Raw genomic sequence first — 19,971 nt, forward strand, 5'->3', positions numbered from 1 at the left:
TAGTAGGTGGGTTATCACGTGACTAGTGGACCTAGGTTCCATAGAAAGCAGGCTGAGCAAGCCAATAAACAGCAGTCCTCCATGGCCTCTGTATCAGTGCCTGCCTCCAGTTCCTGCTCTGCTTGAGTTCCTGTTCTGACTTCCTCCAATGTGATGGACCACCGTGTGCAAGTGTAAGCCAAATAAACCCTTTCCTCCCAACTTTCTCTGGGTCATGGTGTTTCATCAGAGCCTGCAGTTTCGATCCAGTTTTACACGTTGCTAATTGTGAGGGAGAGGTCCATCCTCTGTGACCTCCAGGCCTATGAATTTCTGACCAGCTACGAAACATGTATTATTTATCTTTTATAGGTAAAGACATAAATGAATGTAGAGCTTAAAGGACAGCTAAGAAGTGAGGAATCAATTGGGAGATAGCTCAGTGGCCCTGCAAACAATGTCTGGAGTTTGGGTCACCAGAACTTAAGTAAAACTGGGCAGTGGCTCCCAACCATCTGTAACTCCAGCCCAGGGATCTGATGAGCTCTTTGGCCCTGTTTTGGGCCCTGGTTTTTTCCTTTCCAACTACTTGCTAATAACTACATAAATCCTACAGGGACTTGATCATAGTTCTACTCAATCTTTAGATAAATTTGAGAACTGGTTTAACACTAAATTGTATAAGGCATGACAAACCTTTCCTTTGTTAAATCAATGTTTTCTAATTTTCAGCATATAGACTGTATTGCACACACATATTTCATATTTTTGAAGCTATTATAATTTTAAAACTTCCATTTCTTTCTCTTTTTTATTATTTTCTTTTTTCGAGATAGGGTTTCTCTGTGTACCTCTGGTTGTCCTAAAACTCGATCTGTAGATCAGGCTGGCCTTGAACTCAGAGATGCAACTGCCTCTGCCTCCAGAGTGCTGGGATTAAAGTCATGTGCCACCATACCTGTTTAAAACTCCCATTTCATAATGTTTATTTATTTGAAATACAATTGTCTCTTGTATACTTTCTAAATTCAGTAGTAGCTTTCATTAAACTAGTTGATTGTTCTGTGCAAGCAAGCCCATAATCTAACCACAGGCTTCTTATTCATTTTGTCTGTGGGCCTGCTTCTACCCCTGCCTTATTAAACAAAGGACCTTCAGGAAGTAATGAATAGTAATGTCTTGTTCCCAGTCACATAGGGAAAACACCTGGACTTCACCATGAGTGTGGGTCACTGTAGCATTCTGTAAATACTCTTTATTTGGTTATTCTTAGTTTGCTTAAGAGTTGTTTTTTTATTATAAATGGGTACTCATTTTTCTACATTTTTGGCAAAAGAATTTATGAAATATAATAATACATGTGCTATAACACTCATTTGGATTTTTTCTATATTCACTCACCATCACTTCCTGCGACTTTTAGGATGCATGGTCAATGATATATATTAACCCAGTGAACTACACTGATTAAAAAAATACTGGCTCACTCTTAATCTTGGTATGATGTTTTCTTTTTATATACAGTCAGCTTTTATTTCCTTATTATAGAATTACAACTTGCAGTGATCTTATAATAACACCCTGAATATACTTAATATTTAGCAATTAAGAATGTCTTAAATGTTACCACAAAGCTTTATCATTTAAGAAGTATTAAAAGGGGCTGGAGAGATGACTCAGAGGTTAAGGATGCTGACTGTTCTTCCAGAGGTCCTGAGTTCAATTCCCAGCAACCAAATGGTGGCTCACAACCATCTACAATGAGATCTGGTGCCCTCTTCTGGCCTGCAGTCATACATGGAGGCAGCACACTGTATTGTATACACAATAAATAAAATCTTTAAAAAAAAAAAAAGTATTAAAAGCCTTTGCGAGCATCGTTAGTCCTCAAAATTGCAGGGCAGAGGCAGGCAAAAGTCTGGGGGTCTGAGGCCACTCCAGTCTACACAGTTGAGCTGCCTGTAGGAAAGTGAGACCATGTCTCAAAAAAAAAAAAAAATTCAAATGGTAGATCTTGGAGCCTACCTCAGTGCTTGCTTAGCATGTAGAAGGCTCTGGATTCAATCAAGGCTTTAAAAACCACTTGAAAACAAAAACAAACCAAAGAACCACACACAGCTAGGGCCAGAGAGAGCACTCAGTGATTAGGAGTGCCTACTGCTCTGACAGAAGACTTGAGTTTTGGTGCCACCCCAACTCCAGCTTCAGGGAACCTGACAACGCTGCTCTGGGGCACTCGTACCCATTCACATATCTCACCCCACATTCCCCAGCCACATGCACACAAAAATAGATCTTTGAAAACAAAACAAAAAAGCAACCCATACAACACACTGAGTGTGGTGGCACACGTCACAGACTGGGAGGTGGGAGAGAGGAGGACCAGGGGTTCAGCACAACCCTTACTTGCTGGAGCCTGCCTGAGCTACAATGAGACAATGCCTCAAAATTACCAAATCAACCAAACAAAAAAGCCAGGTGAATGACTCACATCAATAATTTCTCCCAGAATCCTGGAAAGTTGAGGCAGAAAGACTGTCATGAATTTGAGGCCAGCCTAGAATAAACAGGGAGACGGAAGGAAGGAGGGAGGGAGGGAGAAGGGAGAAAGGGAAGGAGAGTAGGAGGGAAGGTAGGAGGAAGGGAGGGAGGGAGGGAGGGAGGGAGGGAGGGATAGAAGGAAGGAGGGTAGGATGGAGGAAGGGAAGGAGGGACAAAGGGAAGGAGGAAGAGGAAGGAGAAGGGAGGGAGGGTAGGAGGGAGAGAACCAAAAACCCTCACATATGACCTACAGATAAAGAATTACACAGAAACTAAAGAACTAGAACGTAAATAGCTTCACAACTGGGGAATGTAGTTCAGTAGCAGAACACTTGACCAACATGCATGAGATCTTAAGTTCAATCCCTGACAGAAGCAAGCTAATGAATAAATAACAATACTACATACGGTGCTTAGGATAGGGCCATGGCTGCAGCCCAGGGACAGAGTGCTAGCTTGGCCTACCAAGGCCCAGACTCCATCTCCCACAGTACAACAAACCAGAATGCTTAAGATTTGCCCCAGGTGGAGCTGAAGGGCCTAAGTAGGCTTCAATGATGTAGTGAGTATTCCTTTTCTAATCTGCATTACAGAAAAAAACTGGAAAACTTTCTGAAGCTATTTTTTATTCACATTTTACATAAGATTGCAAAATGTCAATTATGAAGTACCAAAAAATGGGGCCGCTAAGCCAGCCCATCCTCCTCCCTCAACCAGGGCTCTGGCTTCATTGCCTACAATACCAAGCTTCCATCTCCAGGACAAGATCTACATGCTGCTTCTACGACCTCAGAGCCACAGAACTAAGGAAGGTGGTGGTGAGAGCATCCTGCACCTAACAGAGCAGACGCATTTCTGCCATAGACATTGGAAATCACAGGCATATTCTCATTTCAGTGCAACTCATGCTAGTGAACTGTGCAAAGATGAGAGCCTTCAAGTTTTTTCACAAGTAATGTCAAATGTACTTGAAAATCAGGTAACTAAAAAGGCTTATTGCATGGTAAATGGTTAAAATTGGTATTGAACTGAAGAAAAAATGCAAAACCTTTTTTTTCTTACAGAATAGTATAAATGTTTATTTTCTGTATGATTTATTCTTCTGCCCTGTTTTTACAATATAGAAAAGTGTACTTTTTGAATAGCTCTAGTAAATATAATCTTTCTACTTTGGGATGTAATAGGGCTTAAAAATTATATACCGAACCCTCCCCAAGTAATCTTTTAAAATTGGTAAATTAATGTGGCTATTAATTTTGTTCAGGATTTGATGCAAATGCCTAATACAAAAGGTTGCTTAGTGAGGACCAGACAGAAAGAAAGGGCTCGATACTTTAGAGAGCTTCTGAAAAGTCAGACTAGTAGCATTTGATTGCACCTTCAAAGTTTTAACAAGCAAAACATTCTTAAGCAATGCCATCATACATAATCTACAATCATAATCAAAAATTCACAAACATTTTGTGCACACTGTATATAAATACACATCACAATGGTGCAATTAAAATTAACACACAATATATACAAAATGAACAAAGTTTAGGTTTAAACCAAAAACTTATTGCAGTCTTTTGAAAAATAACTTGATTAGATATTATTTTGTCCTTTTAGACTAATTTACATTTATACAAAGTTTACTTCGACACACTAGACTGAGGTGCTAAGAATGTCTGCATTATCTACATTTAAAGTTACTGCACTATAATTTATAAATCCACAATTTAAAAGAGGATACTTTAATGAATAACGGAATCCTCTTTGCATTAATTTCTATTGCCTATATCTTTCATGTTCATATGAACATATATACACACTACATACAACTATAGAATCCTTGTAGGCAGGGTTATAAGCATATGCTAATAGTTACCGAGGATTAAGGTACCATACAAAATGCCTCAATTCCAACATAGTTTTTCCCATTGTCAAACACTCAAGAGTCCTATTACATTAGGCTCTTAAGATTATACAGTTTTTAATTACTAAAAATTATTTAGGTTATTTTTGCAATTATGAGAGCAAACACACCTCAGCTTACCAAATCACTGGCTAAAAACAAAGCAGCTGTATTAAACTACCTTTATAAAAAGATAGCTCACTTCAATCGTGAAAGCTGCCAGGAGGCCCACTCCAGTAAATCAGGTGACACACACTGATTCAAACTTAGTTCCAAAGTCTACAGAGAACTGTGTGGATAAAAACTTCATCGTACATAATCTCACAGCTTTGTACCCTTGCTTCTCCATCCAAGTCCATTCTCTACTTGATACTTATGAGTCCTATATTTAATCTTGACATAAAATGTTTACTTCAATTCACACAATCTCTCATTTTAGTAATTATCCATAAAAACTTTGACAATTATTACAAAACAAACCACCCCCTTCAAAGGAATGAAGACATCCCAGAACACATTAGCCATTCCTTATCACAGACACTGCCCATCCTCTGAAAATTACTGTCCCTTGATATTTTGTTTTCTTTAAAGAAAATACAAACTTCATAACTGGAAAGTATGATTGGGATTGTTTTCCCTTCTAATTTCCCAAAGACAAAAGATAGTATTACAGAACCCACCCAAAAAGGCTGATTTTTTTCCTTAAAAGGGTGGTGTTTTTCTAGACAAAATGTTATATGTTTCATTAAGAATCTGGTTATGTGGACATTCTACCTGTGAAGATTCTGGATCTGGAGCCAAAGAATGGAAAATACCCATGCTGCCTTGGCTCTTTCTACTGAACAAAGTCATACAACACCATACATCATAAATGGTATTACAATAATTTATGAATGTACTTTGTCAATAGAATCAGGACAGAACATCTAATTCTTAAGAAACCCAAGCAAATTAAAAAAATATATAATACAATAAAGGAAAAAATTTTAAAGAAAAAATTTAGAAGGGACATAGGCAGAATTAACTAAGATTTAAAATGTACCAATTTCTTCATTTAAAATTTCTTCTCATTCAATAGTATAGTTTCTGGTCTCTTAAAACAAAGGCTGAATTAAAATACAGCAATTATTATCTTCTAGAAAATCAAGTGTCCTGGCACCTTAAATTTTCTGTACAGTTCCATGTCCGTCTTTTGTGCAAGAATTAGCAGTGCATGGCACAAGGGTCACTTTTTGCTTTTCCTGCAGAGTTGATGACGCTCATCAAACACCGTCCAAATTCCTCAAGTATCATCCGTTCTGCCGCTGCCTTTGATTTCCCCTTCTTGTCTGCCTGCTCTGCCTGGGCAAGAAGGCAATTACACGTGGCTTCAGCTACTTCCTTAGTTACAAACGTAAATGGCAATCTGAAATGATTTTGAGAGAAGCACAGATGACCGTGAGGTTGGCCTTGGTCTCTACTGGCATCCTCATGCTGCAGTAGCATCAGGGACATCGGTCTGTGAGTCAGCAGTCTCAAGACATTAAGATACAGGTTTGTGAGTCAGCAGTCTCAAGACATTAAGATACAGGTTTGCTCTCAGCAAGCACATCTAACAATATTTAGCAGGAAATACGTTTAACCTAAAACATATGATTGACTTCCCAGACGTGTCATCTGGCTAAGTAAATGATGCAGTGTGCACCTACACTGCGTGTCTCACCACTCCCATCTTCCCAGCGTGCAAACCCTCCGCGAGAGCTGTTCTGATTTCTGTCCTCTTTCCTGACACACAAAGGGATTCCACGGCCATACCTAGGAACTCAAAGAACTGCTGAAACAAAGTTCTACTACACTCTCTTACGTTAGCTGTTAAATTTCTACTACACTCTCTTATGGTAGCTGTTAAAAACAAAGAGCAAAAATGTGTGGCACACACATCTACTACCAGCACTTGGGAGACAGAGGCAGGCAGATCTCTTCAAGTTTGAGGCCAGCTTGGTCTACAGAGCGAGTTCCAGGACAGCCAGGACTATTATTATACAGAGAAACTCTGTCTCAAAAAAACAAAACAAAACAAACTCAGGTATGACATCAACTGAGCATACTGGTGTAAGTTTTCAGTTTCACCTTTCTCTTAGTGTATGTCCATGTGCATTGAGTGTGTGGATGCATGTATGAACACATGTGCACACAGAGGCAAGAGGAGACAACCTGCATTATTCCTTGAGTAGTCTACCTAGGGTCTTTTGAGGACTCAACTGGTCTGAAACTCATCAAGTAGGTTATGCTTGTTGGTCAATGAGCTGCAGGGATTTTCCTACCTACTTGTCAGAGTACTGGGTTAGCAGTATACATCACCACGCCAGCCTTGTTTTGTTTTGGTTTTGGTTTTTCAAAAACAGGGTTTCTCTGTGTAGCCCTGGCTGGCCTGTAATTCACTCTGTAGACCAGGTTGGCCTGGAACTCAGAGATCCATCTGCCTCTACCTCCGAGTGCTAGGCTTTTAAGGTGTGTGCTACCACCACCCAATAAAATGTCCAGTTTTTTGTTTAAATGTGTGTTCTGGTGATCTAATTCAGGTACATCTTTACTGAGCTATCTCCCCCGCCTTAAGCAATTGTTTTAAAAACATAGCTTTAATTACATGTGCAGTGTGTGTGTGTGTTTGTTTCAGGGGGTTAAACCCAAGACCTCCTCATACATACAAATGCTCTACCACTGAGCTGTATACCCCCAGCCCTACAGTGTATAACCTTGTGTTTACACTTACATTATGGACATGGGGGGGGGGTTACTGTAGTAATATCTTTAATATCCAGAGATTAGATTTAGTAATATTTAAGAATCATTAAAATATTATACAGAATCTATATCATAATCCTAACTAGGTATCTGTCCCTTTTTATCACACTTAAGTCAAGAAAATTTTGTAAATGCTATTTCCATTCTAAGAGACCATCGTGATGGCCAGTGTGACAACCAGAGTTCCGTCCCTGGACACAAGACAGGCATGAAGAGAGAACCCACTCCACACAGCTTCCTTTGACCTCCTCAATATCACACTCACACACTGAGTTGTATAAACGCATAGGTGAGTTGGGTGTCAGCACAGTTGTGTAACCCTGGCTGAGCTGGAAGGAGTGTGAATTCAAGGCCAGTACGGGCTGCATTGTAAGATCCTGTCTCTAAAAATTAAAACAAAAGGGGGGGGAAAAACCTAATAACCAAACTACTTTATACCAAAAAAGTTACAAATATTATACCTTTCTTCAACATAATTCAGCATTTAATAGATATTCTCAATCTTCCTAATGCTAAGACTCTTTAACACAGTTCCTCATGTTATAGAGATTCTCCAACCATAAAATTATTTTGTTACTTCATAACTGTAATTTTGCTTCTGTCATAAATTATAATGTAACTATCTAATATTTAGGGTGGTCTTGGGTGAGCCCTGTGAAAAGGCCATTAAAGCCTCAAAGAGGTCATGACCTACATGCTGATTGCTACAATAAATCATTTGCAAGGTTCATCCTCTTTAATTTCTCAAATTAATCTCTAATACACTGTCTAATATAAGTCCAAGTCCAAATTACTGTGTTAAAAAATAGACCTTGAAAAATACTGCCAACAGAAATTCTTCATGCAGTTATCAGGAAGCTGAGACCAGAAACACAGGTGTTTTTTTCCACAGACTAGTAAGTAATTTAGATAAAAAATACAGGTCTACCTATTTTTATCCTTTATTATTAATTTTTAAACACTTTGGCATATATTCTTTTCAGGTAATTATGTTATGTACTTTATATATAATACCTTTATTTTTATTTTACTAATTAATTTAATATTACTTATTTATTGGTTTTTCAAGAAAGGGTTTCTTTGTGTAGCCCTGGCTGTCTTGGAACTTGTTCTGTAGACCAGGCTGGAATCCACCTGTCTCTGCTTCCTGAGTGCTGGGATTAAAGGTGTGTGCCACCATGCTCAGCTGTTTATTTTTTATTTTGTTTTGAGATGGGGTCTTGCTCTACTGCACAGGCTTCCCTGGAACTCTAAATGATTCCTGCCTCAGCTCCTGAGCAGTAAAAGCAGCCAAGATTGTACCTACTGTCTGTCTTAGGACAAGCTGCTCTACAACCGAGCTCAGCAGTCCAGAAAAGCAGAAATAGGGGAGTGGACTACAGAGGGCAATTCAGAGTCCACTAGCAGGAGGAAAAGTCAGAACATAGTCTCGCAGTCTAGCCAAGAGCACAAGGAAATGAGGAGCAACACTGGAAAAATGAAACCCTGCTTTCTCAAGAGTTTCACACATTGCATACGTACCTCAAGTTGGTAGGGAGAAATCCAGTTACTATTCATAGCAAACCAAAGACCGTCTGTGTTTTGTAGAAAGCACAGAATCTGAGAGTGGTTTTCCTTCGACTAACTTAAAAGGTAGGTAAGGTGGAGGGAAAATGGAAAATTCAGGTTGGCAACAGTGTAAAGTCTGAATTTAACCCTGTCTCCCTAAAAAGAAACCTTACTAAAAGCGAACATCTGAGAAAGAGATAAAAAGGCTTTGAGAAGTATTGACTCACTTTCCTCCTCCACTGTTCAGAGCGGGAGTTGGCCTGGTCAGCAAGTCTGAGATTTGAGAGGATAGCTTGGTCTTGGCTGCCGTCTGTTGCTGGACCCTTACTTCAGCTGCATCTGCTAAGTGCATCAAGGTCTTCCGTTCTGGGCTTTCTTCAAAATTCTTACAGCCAATGCATTTACAGATTGAGGAACACATTATTTTTGCCTGAAAGATTTACAAGTTTCCAAATCAAAAGCAGAAAATATTATTTGTAAGTAAGTCCGCAGCAGAAAAGTAACAGCATTGTCTTGTCAACTGAGGTGAGCTTAGATGGAGCAAGTCTGCTAACAAAGGCTGCACCTGCAGATAGATCAGGATTAGTTGACAACAGTGCTTGTCTCAAGGCCTTGCAGCTCTTTGACTCTAACTACAGAGTCTCACACAGATAGGACTAACACTTTCTTCAGAATGAATATAAGATATGAAAGTATTTTTAAAAGGTTGCTAAGAATCCAACCTCAATCAAATCACCATTAACACACCAGATACCTCACAGTTATGCAGAGAAACTCACGGTTTCACATTAAAGGGATTTCATGCCTAAGCTTGATCAGATGAGGCAAAAAAATTGTCATGAATTTGAGGCCAGGCTAGGTTACAAGTGTGATATCTCATCTCCAAAGGAGAAAGGGAGAAAGGAGGCCACACACAGTTTCTTCTACTGAATCAGATTCCCAAGCCCTTCAATAATCTAAATCCATAAACTAGTATGCTCTCCTGTGTAAAAATATAAAGTATATTTACATGAAAACACAGACTGGAGCTAAGTGTGGAGGCCCACAACTATAATCCTAGCACTTGGAAAACAGGAGCAGGAGGATTAGTAATTCGAGGCCAACTTGAGCCATCGATTCAAGGCCAACCTAGGCTGTGTCAAACACAAACCTGTCTCAAACACAAACCTGTCTCAAACACAAACACATACACTAAATAACTAACCCCGAAAATCCAAACCTTCAGTACACACAGCAACAGGAGCGCAGGAGAGGGGACCCATTAGCAGTACTGTTTGCCAAGTGAAAGAATGGACTTTCTGTCAAAACTGAGGGTGGGGGAAGTTCCTCACTGAAAATGGCATTTGAAAGAATGAAAATAGCCGGGCGGTGGTGGCGGTGGTGGCGCGCGCCTTTAATCCCAGCACTTGAGAGGCAGAGGCAGGCGGATCTCTGTGAGTTCGAGACCAGCCTGGTCTACAAGAGCTAGTTCAAAGCCACAGAGAAACCCTGTCTTGAAAAAAAAAAAAAACAAAAAACAAAAAAAAAAGATTGAAAATATAGACAATCTAACTATAGGAATGAATCAACACAAAGGGTTAATATCAGGCATGGGGAGATTGTTACATTTAAGCTTTGAAAATAAAAAAAAAAAATAGTAAGTTTATGATCTTGCCTGAAGCAAGAAGCAGGTGATTTTACATGCGATTCTCCAGAGAAAACAGCAGGTCCAGGAACAAACCCAGCTGGGAGATTTGCCTGCTTCTGCCCCCCAGTGCTGGGATTAAAGGCGTGCACCACCACCCCTGTTAGGAACAGCTTTCTCAAACGTGGCTTGAAAGGTCTCCCTGCACTAACTGCGTCTTTTCAATTAAAGCACGGTGAAATCCTGTCCACAGCCACGGCTTACCTCGTAGCACTCACAGTAGTTCTTAAGACATCCTGACCGTTTGCAGTTACACCCTTTGCTGTGCCGCCGATCCGACTCCCCCTCTTTGCCTTTCCCTATCTTCGGCTTAAAGGCTTCTGGATTTCTATCAAGGCATGCCTTTTGGAGCAAATCAAACACCAACTGAGATTAAATCATAGATTCAACTTAAATACTTCAAAGGTACAGAATTAATATTTATCTTTATAAAGCAACAAAATTCTTTAGAAATGGCACAAGAGATTTTTCTAAGTTAAATGAGAAAAAAAATCACCTTTATTGCTTTTTGTCTTTCATTTTCATGTTCCAAATTGTTGTAACAATTGGTACAATTGCAGTTGTTGCAAAACTCACCATTCGCAAAACAATCACAGTATCTGAAGATAAAAATCAGATAAGATTAAAAAGTTATTTTAAATAAAATAGCAATGATCTGATTATATATGCGTACACCTCTCCACCTGTGATAAATGCAGTACATTTTAGGAACATGCTCGGAGCTCCTGAAACAGAGTTAACTATCAGCAGTACATTCAGACTGCCAATCATGAAACAGAGTTAACTATCAGCAGCACATTCAGACTGCCAATCATGAAACAGAGTTAACTATCAGCAGTACATTCAGACTGCCAATCATGCATCAGAGCTCAAAATCTAAGCAAGTCACCAACTCTGGAATTTTATCCTAAAAACTCAGTCAAACTAACAGATGCCAACACAAGAGCTATGTAATTTGATGTGCCCTGAAGTGAGTTATTTCAAAATCCTGAGAAAAAGGGCCGGCCTTCATTCTTACTACAGACCCCAAAGGCTCTGGAACAGTGCTGCTTGGAATCCCAATCTCCAAAAGGACTGAGCTTTTCCATGTCAAATATTTTAGTTTAATCCTAATGATAAAATTAATCATCCAATTAACTTTTTCTAATTGTTTTTTATGTGTATGAGTGTTTTTGCTGCATGTATGTATGTGCATGGAGCCCATGGAGGTCAGAAGAGGGCATTGGATGCTCCAGGATGGAAGTTACAGGTGACTGTGAGCAACCACTGGGTGTTGGGAATTGAACCCCAAGTGGTTGTTCTCTGCAAGAGTAACTAGTGCTCTTAACTCCTGAGCCAGGTCTCCAGCCCTGCATTGAAGGACTTGCTTGGGGGACGACATAAGATCATGAACAAGGTCAAACTTATTAATAATGACACATAACCTACGTCTCATTGTGTTAGGTCCCCAAGCCCTACTGGTGTATAGAGGACTAAAATTAGTTTCTTCTGTTTTTGTTTGTTGTTTTTACAGACAGGGTCTTACACTGTGGTCTAGGCTGTCCTAAACCCACTACCATAGATAGTCCATGATGATCCTGAACTGTTGATCTTCCTGCCCCAGTCTCCCCAGTGACAGGACTATAGGCATAGGCTACCATGCCTGGATTAATTTCTTCTAAACCAATGGAAGGATGGTTTTTAAGGTACAATGTATGTTCAACCATTCACATTTAAGTTTATTTAAATTGTTAAGATTTAATAAAATTTGTCTGTTTTTTAACTAGATCTCTCTATCTATCATCTAGCTACCTGTAGGTTCCACGTAGTTCAGGCTGGCCTCAAGCTCACTCTGTAGCTGAGGACCCTTCTGACTCCATTTCCAAGTGCTAGACTATGTGCTTGTACTAGCATGCCCAACTAGCGGCATTTAATTCTAATAACATTCTGAGGCGTATCAAATAAGCAAAGAGCAACAAACTACTCACAATTTCAGGCACAGGGACTTTGTACAGTTACAGGGTTTTCTGGGCCGACTGGCAGACTCTGATGGTATTATGCTATCCAGACACACACAAAAAAATAATTTCAATTAATTAAAATAATTGCTAAAACTAGAAACAATTTCAATCTATAAATTCCTTCTAAAGTAAAACTAATAGATGCATCCATTTCTAGCACAATTTTGCAAGATTATTCCATTTATATTTTAAAAAAATATTATCAGAAGCTGTTGAAGACTACATCACACACACTGTTCCCTCTAAAAGAACAGAAGTAGAAAACAGCTTCAAAAACTCTTAGGGTTTACTTGTAAAGGCAGGCAGGAAGGAGAGGTTGGTGTGTGGAAGGACAGGCAGCAAGCAGGGACAGACTGGCACCCTCTAACTCATTCCACACTGCTCACAAGCTGGTAGAGCAAAGGCAGCAACTAACAGCTAAGCAATGACAGTGAAAAACAACAGTTAACATCACTTTACAATGTTCAGAGTGAGTGGCAGTCCCTCACTGATGGTCTCCAAACTTGTCCATTTGAAGTATTTAGGAACACAGCACTTTAGACAAATACACAGCTTTAAAGGGAAAACCAAATGCAATGTATTTGGAATAAATCTATTTAATGCTGTACTTAAACTGACCTAATTTGATTTATATATTTTAAAAATACTCACCCATTGAATGGAAGTCTTGCCTGTGTCTGGATACCAGATGTTCCAGTAAAATTAGAGCTGCTTGCTATAGACACATACGAAGACTGCTGTAACTATAAGAAATAAATTCATATAATATTTGCAAAAATGGATAGCACTCTCAGACATAATGAGTAAGAAGCACAGGACAAACAGTGGGGAATTTCATATAAACCTCTAGTGTGTTTCCAAAGCCCTCAGTCAACACCAGTGAAACAGCATGACTGCTTCTCAGCACTGACTGTTACAGCGTGACTGTTTCACAGTGCTGACTGTTAACAGCATGACTTGTTTCACAATGCTGAATGTTTCAGCATGACTGTTTCACAGCATTGACTATTACAGCGTGACTATTTCACAGTGCTGACTATTACAGCGTGACTATTTCACAGTGCTGACTATTACAGCGTGACTATTTCACAGTGCTGACTATTACAGCGTGACTGTTTCACAGCACTGACTGTTACAGCATGACTGTTTCACATTGTTGACTGTTACAGCATGACTGTTTCACATTGTTGACTGTTACAGCATGACTGTTTCACAGCACTGACTGTTACAGTGTGGCTGTTTCACAGTGCTGTTAGTGTGACTGTTTCACAGCGCTGCCTGTTACAGCGTGACTGTTTCACAGCATTGTTACAGTGTGCCCACCTGTAAGAGAGGTGCTGTGTTATTTACCACATTACAAATAGTAAAAAAGGGATTTGCCATACAACAGAGAAGATCAAGCCAGGCAGTGGTGGTGCTCACCTTTAATCCCAGTACTTGGGAAGCAGAGGCAGAAGGATCTCTGTTGAATTCCAGGCCAGCCTGGTCTATAAGAGCAAATTCCAGGTCAGCCAGGGCTACACCAAAAAATTCTGTGGTAGTCTGAATATAATTTGTCCACATAAACTCGTAGGGAGTGAATGATATTATTAGGAGGTATGGCTTTGTTAGAGAAAGTGTGTCACTAAGAGGGTGGATTTTTGTTTGTTTGTTTGTTTCGTTTTGTTTTTTGAGACAAGATTTCTCCTTGTAACAGCTTTGCCTGTCCTGGAACTTGCTCTGTGGATCAGGCCAGCCACAAACTCACAAAGATCTACCTGCTTCTACTTCCCCAGTGCTGGGATCTGCCACCATTGCCCAGCAGGGGTGGAATTTGAGGTCTTTTTTGCTCAAGCTTCCCTCAGTGTACTTCCTGTTGCCTCTGGATCAAGATGTAGGAATTTCAGTTCTGTCTCCAGCACGGCTGCCTGTATGCTGCCATGTCCCACCATGACAATAATAGACCGAATCTCTGAACTGTGAGCCACCCAATTAAATGTTTTCCTTTACAAGAGTTGCCATGATCCTGATGTCTCTTCACAGCAATAGAAACCCTAACAAAGACAAACTCTGTCTCAAAAACAAATAAACAAAGAAAAGTGTGAAGTATTAAATACCTAGTTGCTGAGTTCCTCTGCTGCCACCAATGCAATAAACCAAATTAATAAATCCAGATTTAATAAACAGGGCAATGCAAAGTAGAGCACCCCCAGGAGATTCTCAGGAAGGCAGGAAAAAAGAACACATGGCAGAACTAAGAGCCAGGTAATAAACAGCCGGTAGGCGTGGTCCCATGCATCTCCAGGGGAGGAGCCACCAAAGGCGGACTTCTCTGAGGGGCGGAGTCTGGAATGAGGCAGCTTCAGGAAGCTGCTGCTAGGTGTACTGAAAGTGGGGTCTGGAACGTGCCCCACCCCCAGTTGGAGATTCCAAACAAAAAGAGTATTGGAGTTTGGATTCCAAGCACTCATGTAAATGCCCAGCAACTGTGGTGGCCCAAGTGTGCACACTTATGTGAAGTGCATACACACTTGCAGACATGTGCCCCTCATACATGTACATGCATACCATATGTACACACAACCTCCCTCTCCCTCTCTCTCTCTCTCTCTCTCTCTCTCTCTCTCTCTCTGTGTGTGTGTGTGTGTGTGTGTGTGTGTGTGTGTGTGTGTGTGTGTGTGTGTGTTAGCTCATGCCCATCCTCCCAGCACTCGGAAGGTGGAGGCATGGTGAATTCCAAGCCAACCTAAGCTGCCTGTCTCAAAGAGTCCCCAAGTAATGTAACTCCCAGCTATTTTAAGCACAAGCCAATGGTGTCGTATTAGTGCGTACAGATGAACATTCATGTGGGCACAGGTTCTCCTAAAACTCACTGGGATTCTGATTTTTAATGTCAACTTTGTTTTGTTTTCTCAGACAGGGTTTTTCTGTTAGCAGTTCTAGCTGTAGAGACCAGGCTGGCATTGAACTCAGAGATTCCCAAGGCAACCTTTTAAAAGCCCTTATCTATAGTCTTATCCTTTTACCAATCTATTCCAAAATTCCAAATTACCCAGCTTTTAAATCTTTTTTTTTTTTTTTTTTTTTTTTTTGGTTTTAGAGACAGGGTTTCTCTGTGGTTTTGGAGCCTGTCCTGGAGCTCACTCTGTAGACCAGGCTGGTCTCGAACTCACAGAGATCCGCCTGCCTCTGCCTCCCGAGTGCTGGGATTAAAGGCGTGCGCCACCATCGCCCGGCTCCAGCTTTTAAATCTTATTTGTGCTGTATTTCTATTTTACTATTTCAAGCTTTGGAGACAGCTGCTTCAATTAACCTTAGAACACAGTAGAACTAGACACTGTAATACCACAGAGCAGCTCCAAAGCATTAGTCTGTCATGCCCACGTACCTGAGTAACATACTGAGCTGGAAGCACTGCATAGCCCACATTCCCTGTCCCTGGAGCAGGGGCCAGCACAGTTCCCGGTGGCAGGTTAGTGAGGTTGGGCTGGATCTGCGGCAGGGGTGTGGCAGGCATGATAAGCCTTTGCTGTGGCTGGCTAGTAGTTACAATTTGTGAAGTTGAATTGATTGGTTTTGGAACCACCTAAACAATAAAAAAGAAAGTTTAAAAATTTGTGACTAAATAATTAATCAACTAAGGTGCTTAATTCAGTATAAATCTCTTATACATAATTTTTTTTCTCTGTGTAGCCTGGCTGTCCTGGAACTCATTTTGTAGATCAGGTTAGCATTGAACAGGCAGAGATCCTCCTCTGCCTCCCAAGTGCTAGGATTAAATGTATGGGCCATTATGTCCAGCTGCTTATAACTCAATCCTAACTTTGAACTTAAAAAGCAAGTTGGGGCTGGAGAGATGGCTCAGAGGTTAAGAGCATTGTCTGCTCTTCCAAAGGTCTTGAGTTCAATTCCCAGCAACCACATGGTGGCTCACAACCATCTGTAATGGGGTCTGGTGCCCTCTTCTGGCCTGCAGGCATACACACAGACAGAATATTGTATACACAATAAATAAATAAATATTTTAAAAAAAGAAAAACCTACAGCGTATATTTTGAGTATAAACAATCTCTCTGATGCCTGGTGTAGGTGTTCCTCTCTCTTCACTCAACTAACACCGTTAAGCAGCCCTTGCATTTGGGGCTCTGTAAGCTGTGATGGGAGTAAGCCATCCCTTCCCTGGAAGCTGTAACTCCTTGGGAGGATGATGGAAGCCCTAGCGCCTCACTGCGAGAATGAGCCAGAGAGAGACAGAGGAAAATGTGTTCGAGTTGGAGTTAGAAACACGTGAACTTACTTCATCTTCTTGCCTGTTTGCTGCAGTACCTCAGCCAGATCCCAACCAACCAAGGCCTGAGGGCCGACAAATGATGCCAGTGAAGGGAGAGCCCCTTGGAGTCATCTGTAACTGGCCCCCTGCGCTGGAATCTGCCCTGCAGCGCTGGGGCTCCACCCAAGCCAAGTGCCCCTGTCTGACCGGGCTGGACATGTCTGGGAAACCAGTATATACACTCACATACGGTGGGTCCCCACTGCGCTAAGATTTCTCAAGGACTCGGGGCAGCGCTTCTTTGGGTAGTTCTCGGTTGCATGTGTCTGGATTATTTCATTAGACCCTGTGTTCCAGGTGGAGCTATTGCCAAACACTTTCATTTGCTAAAGTGATGTGGGTAAGCAGCTAGGTTTAAGGGCAGCAAAAGAAGATTCCTTTTTGTTTTTACATTAGAAGATTTGTTTTTGTTTGTTTTATGTTTCTGAGAGAAAGTTCATGTAGCCCGGGATGGCCTTGAACTCTCGGTTCTCTTAGTCTCCTGATTTCTGAGTTGCAGGCATAAATCGTGGCACTGACTAGCCCCTCCCTCCAACGGTCATCTGACACCTATGAGTATAGCTGTATGGCTCCTAGAACCAGCTTCTCTTTTGATCTTAGTTCTATAAGACAAAATTTCACTATGTAACCCAGTCTGGCCTTGAAGCAGAAGAAATCTTCCTGCCTCAGTCTCTGCAGGGTAGCATTATTGTTAGGAGCCCATGCTCAGCTTACTCCATTTATAGTATTTTTTTAATCATTTGAGTTAAACCTTCCAGAAAACCCTAGGACATAGCCAACTGTTTTTTAGTCTTGTGTTGTAAAGCAGACAAACAAAAAATGTTGTCCTCTCTTTAAAGGTATTAAGTATGCTCTTGTTACATTATTTTAAAAAAAAATTGAAATGAGCCATATATCAGTGGCACTCACCTTAATCCCAGTACTTGGGAGGCAGAAGTGGACAGATGTCTGTGGACTTGAAGCCAGCCTGGTCTACGTAGCATGTCCCAGGATAGTAAGACCCTGTCTCAAAAAGAAAAAGAGAAAAAACAAATGGCAGGAAAGAACTTGAACTGTTAAGTAAGGCAGGGTGTGCTTCATTTGTCCTGGGCAAGAGTGGCTCTTTAAAGTGCCCGAGAGGCTGCTTGAGGGGAGACTTCTGTGTTGGGGAGGGTGGTGCCAGCTCATCGCAGCCGCTGGTGACTGTCTGCATGCTGAACCCAGTGCTCTCTGGCTGAAATAGGCCTATAATCTCTTCTGTCTGATTGTTTTCTTTTCTCAGGGAAGTTGTGGAGCAGAAGTTTAAAGTTGGCTTACACGCTGCTTAATAAACTGGGGACCAAAAATGAGCCTGTGTTAAAGCCTGGAGACAGGGTAACTTATTTTGTTTGTTTAGAAAGGTGGTATTTGTTTCTGATATATGCCCCGGGCTTTGTTGTACAATGATAAGACTTACATTATTCCTTTTTAAAATGCTTACTTGTTTTATGTGTATGGGTGTGCGGCCTGCATGTGTGTCTATCTATACCACGTGTCTGGTGCCTAAGGACATCAGATTCCCTAGAACTGGAGCTGTGAAGTGGTCGTGAGCTCCCACTATGCTGGAAAGGGCCCCCTGGTCCCNGAAAGAGAAAAGAAATAAATAAAAAATACTACTAAGAAGATAAACTGACTTGAGATTTCAAAGAAAAGGAAATATCCATTTGTTGGCAGAAAAATGAGAATGCAGACAGAGTGTGAGGAGGACACCATGAAAGCCCAGCCATGAGGCAAGGGTGGAGGCAACACCGGGATGTGTCAGCTGCAAAGCACACGCAAGCGGTCAGGAAATACAACTGTCTAAGCAGACATTAGGCTTGAAGTAAGACAAATAGAACACAAGGCAGGTTCCTGAGGAACCCTGAACATTAAGGTATTAGGTGTATATTTATCCTGTTTTGTTTCATTTTTTGTTTTGTTTGTTTTTGAGAGAAGGTTTCTCTATGTAGTTATGGCTGTCCTGGACCTTGTTATGTAGACCAGACTGGTATCGAACTCACAAAGATCCACAAGCCTCTACTTCCCTCATGCTGGGACTAAAGGCGTGCACTATTTCCCGAAAAGGGCTTATATTCTTAAATTTAATTTAATTTAAATGTTTGAGACAGAATCTCACTATACCACTCTGGCTGGCCTGGAACTTGCTATATAGACAAGGCTAGCCTTAAACTCACAGAGATCTGCCTATTTCTGCCTACCCCAGTGCTGGGAATTAGAGACATGAGCCATCATGCCCACTCTTAGTCTGTATTTTTAATTCTAAAGCCAATGAGAAGTTTCTAGGGAGTATAAGGTACCTAAATATTATTAAAACAGCACAAAGGAAATTTTATTTGGTAGCAGTGTATAAAAAAACCAATCCAACTCAAACTGCAAAAAACAAGACAAAGCAGGAGAGTGCATGCATGAAGGCGTGGGTGCCAGCTCAGGGGAGGGTGACAGAGTGCATGCCAGAAACCTGGTAGGGGTGAAAGGAAATCACAACCTCCACCCTCAGCACTAGGAACAGTAGGTATAAGGGAGAGAAGGCCAGTCATTGCCAGGGTGGCAGTTAGAACTAAAACCTTAAGGTGAGCTGTCTTGCAGAGGATAGAAACCTGAAGTGGAGACGATGGATAAACTCAGGAAACAGGTTGGCAACAGACTAAAGAACTTGGCCCAAAGCCAACTAGGTGTAATGATGAAAATGCTTACTGCCATTTCCATAGCCTTCAAGGGGGTGGGAGCAGGAAGAGAGGAAGGTATCTATCACCTGCGGTTTCATTTATGCAAGAGTAAGGCTCAGAGCCTGGTCTCAAGCAAGGACAGTATTGGGAAAAAACTGTTCTAAACAAAAAATGAAAAAGCCTTCTTTGTATAAAAAGGCCATCATGATATCAATGCAATTCTTTCTTCTTAAATTGTTGGTGGAGACTGGCAGGCTAATAGCTAAAAGGCAGAGACACTGATGGCCCTAAACGACAGCTCTAGAGAGGACACTCTGATTAGGGAGGACACACTAGTGGAAGCACAGATGTGCCATCAGTGGGATGAGTGCACAGCTCTGTCTGGGCTGGGAGATGCTGGCTCAGTGGGGCTAAGAACTTGCCTCTTAAACATGAACAGCGCAGACCCACAGAAAGCCAGATGCTGTAGAAAGCCCTAATTCCAGCACTCCTGTAGTGAGATGGGAGGTGAGGTGGGAATCCCAGAAGCTCAAGGAGTCAGTCAG

At 41.1% G+C, this 19,971-nt stretch overlaps 2 protein-coding genes across 2 annotated transcripts in view; one reads left to right on the forward strand and one right to left on the reverse strand.

Moving 5' to 3' along the window:
- Positions 1 to 3,200: 3,200 nt before the first annotated feature.
- Positions 3,201 to 19,971, reverse strand: part of Lin54 (lin-54 DREAM MuvB core complex component) — a 58,753-nt gene continuing 41,982 nt past the window's right edge. Inside the window, exons 7-13 of the mRNA XM_050155670.1 lie at positions 15,801 to 15,998; positions 13,085 to 13,176; positions 12,401 to 12,472; positions 10,930 to 11,032; positions 10,638 to 10,775; positions 8,977 to 9,179; positions 3,201 to 5,822 (exon numbers count right to left, since the gene is read on the reverse strand). Of these exons, the coding sequence (XP_050011627.1) occupies positions 5,621 to 5,822; positions 8,977 to 9,179; positions 10,638 to 10,775; positions 10,930 to 11,032; positions 12,401 to 12,472; positions 13,085 to 13,176; positions 15,801 to 15,998 (1,008 nt within the window). The 3' untranslated portion in view covers positions 3,201 to 5,620. The remainder of the gene's footprint in view (positions 5,823 to 8,976; positions 9,180 to 10,637; positions 10,776 to 10,929; positions 11,033 to 12,400; positions 12,473 to 13,084; positions 13,177 to 15,800; positions 15,999 to 19,971) is intronic.
- On the forward strand, positions 16,460 to 18,340 carry LOC126509714 (disco-interacting protein 2 homolog B-like). Its single transcript, XM_050155784.1, has 2 exons — positions 16,460 to 16,933; positions 18,004 to 18,340. The coding sequence occupies exons 1-2, from the start codon at positions 16,648 to 16,650 to the stop codon at positions 18,165 to 18,167; spliced, it is 450 nt and encodes a 149-aa protein (XP_050011741.1). The 5' UTR covers positions 16,460 to 16,647; the 3' UTR covers positions 18,168 to 18,340.

Source organism: Alexandromys fortis, unplaced genomic scaffold, assembly GCF_014885135.2.
Source record: "Alexandromys fortis isolate MF-2015 unplaced genomic scaffold, M_Fortis_MF-2015_v1.1 scaffold_87, whole genome shotgun sequence".
Lineage (NCBI taxonomy): Eukaryota > Metazoa > Chordata > Mammalia > Rodentia > Cricetidae > Alexandromys > Alexandromys fortis.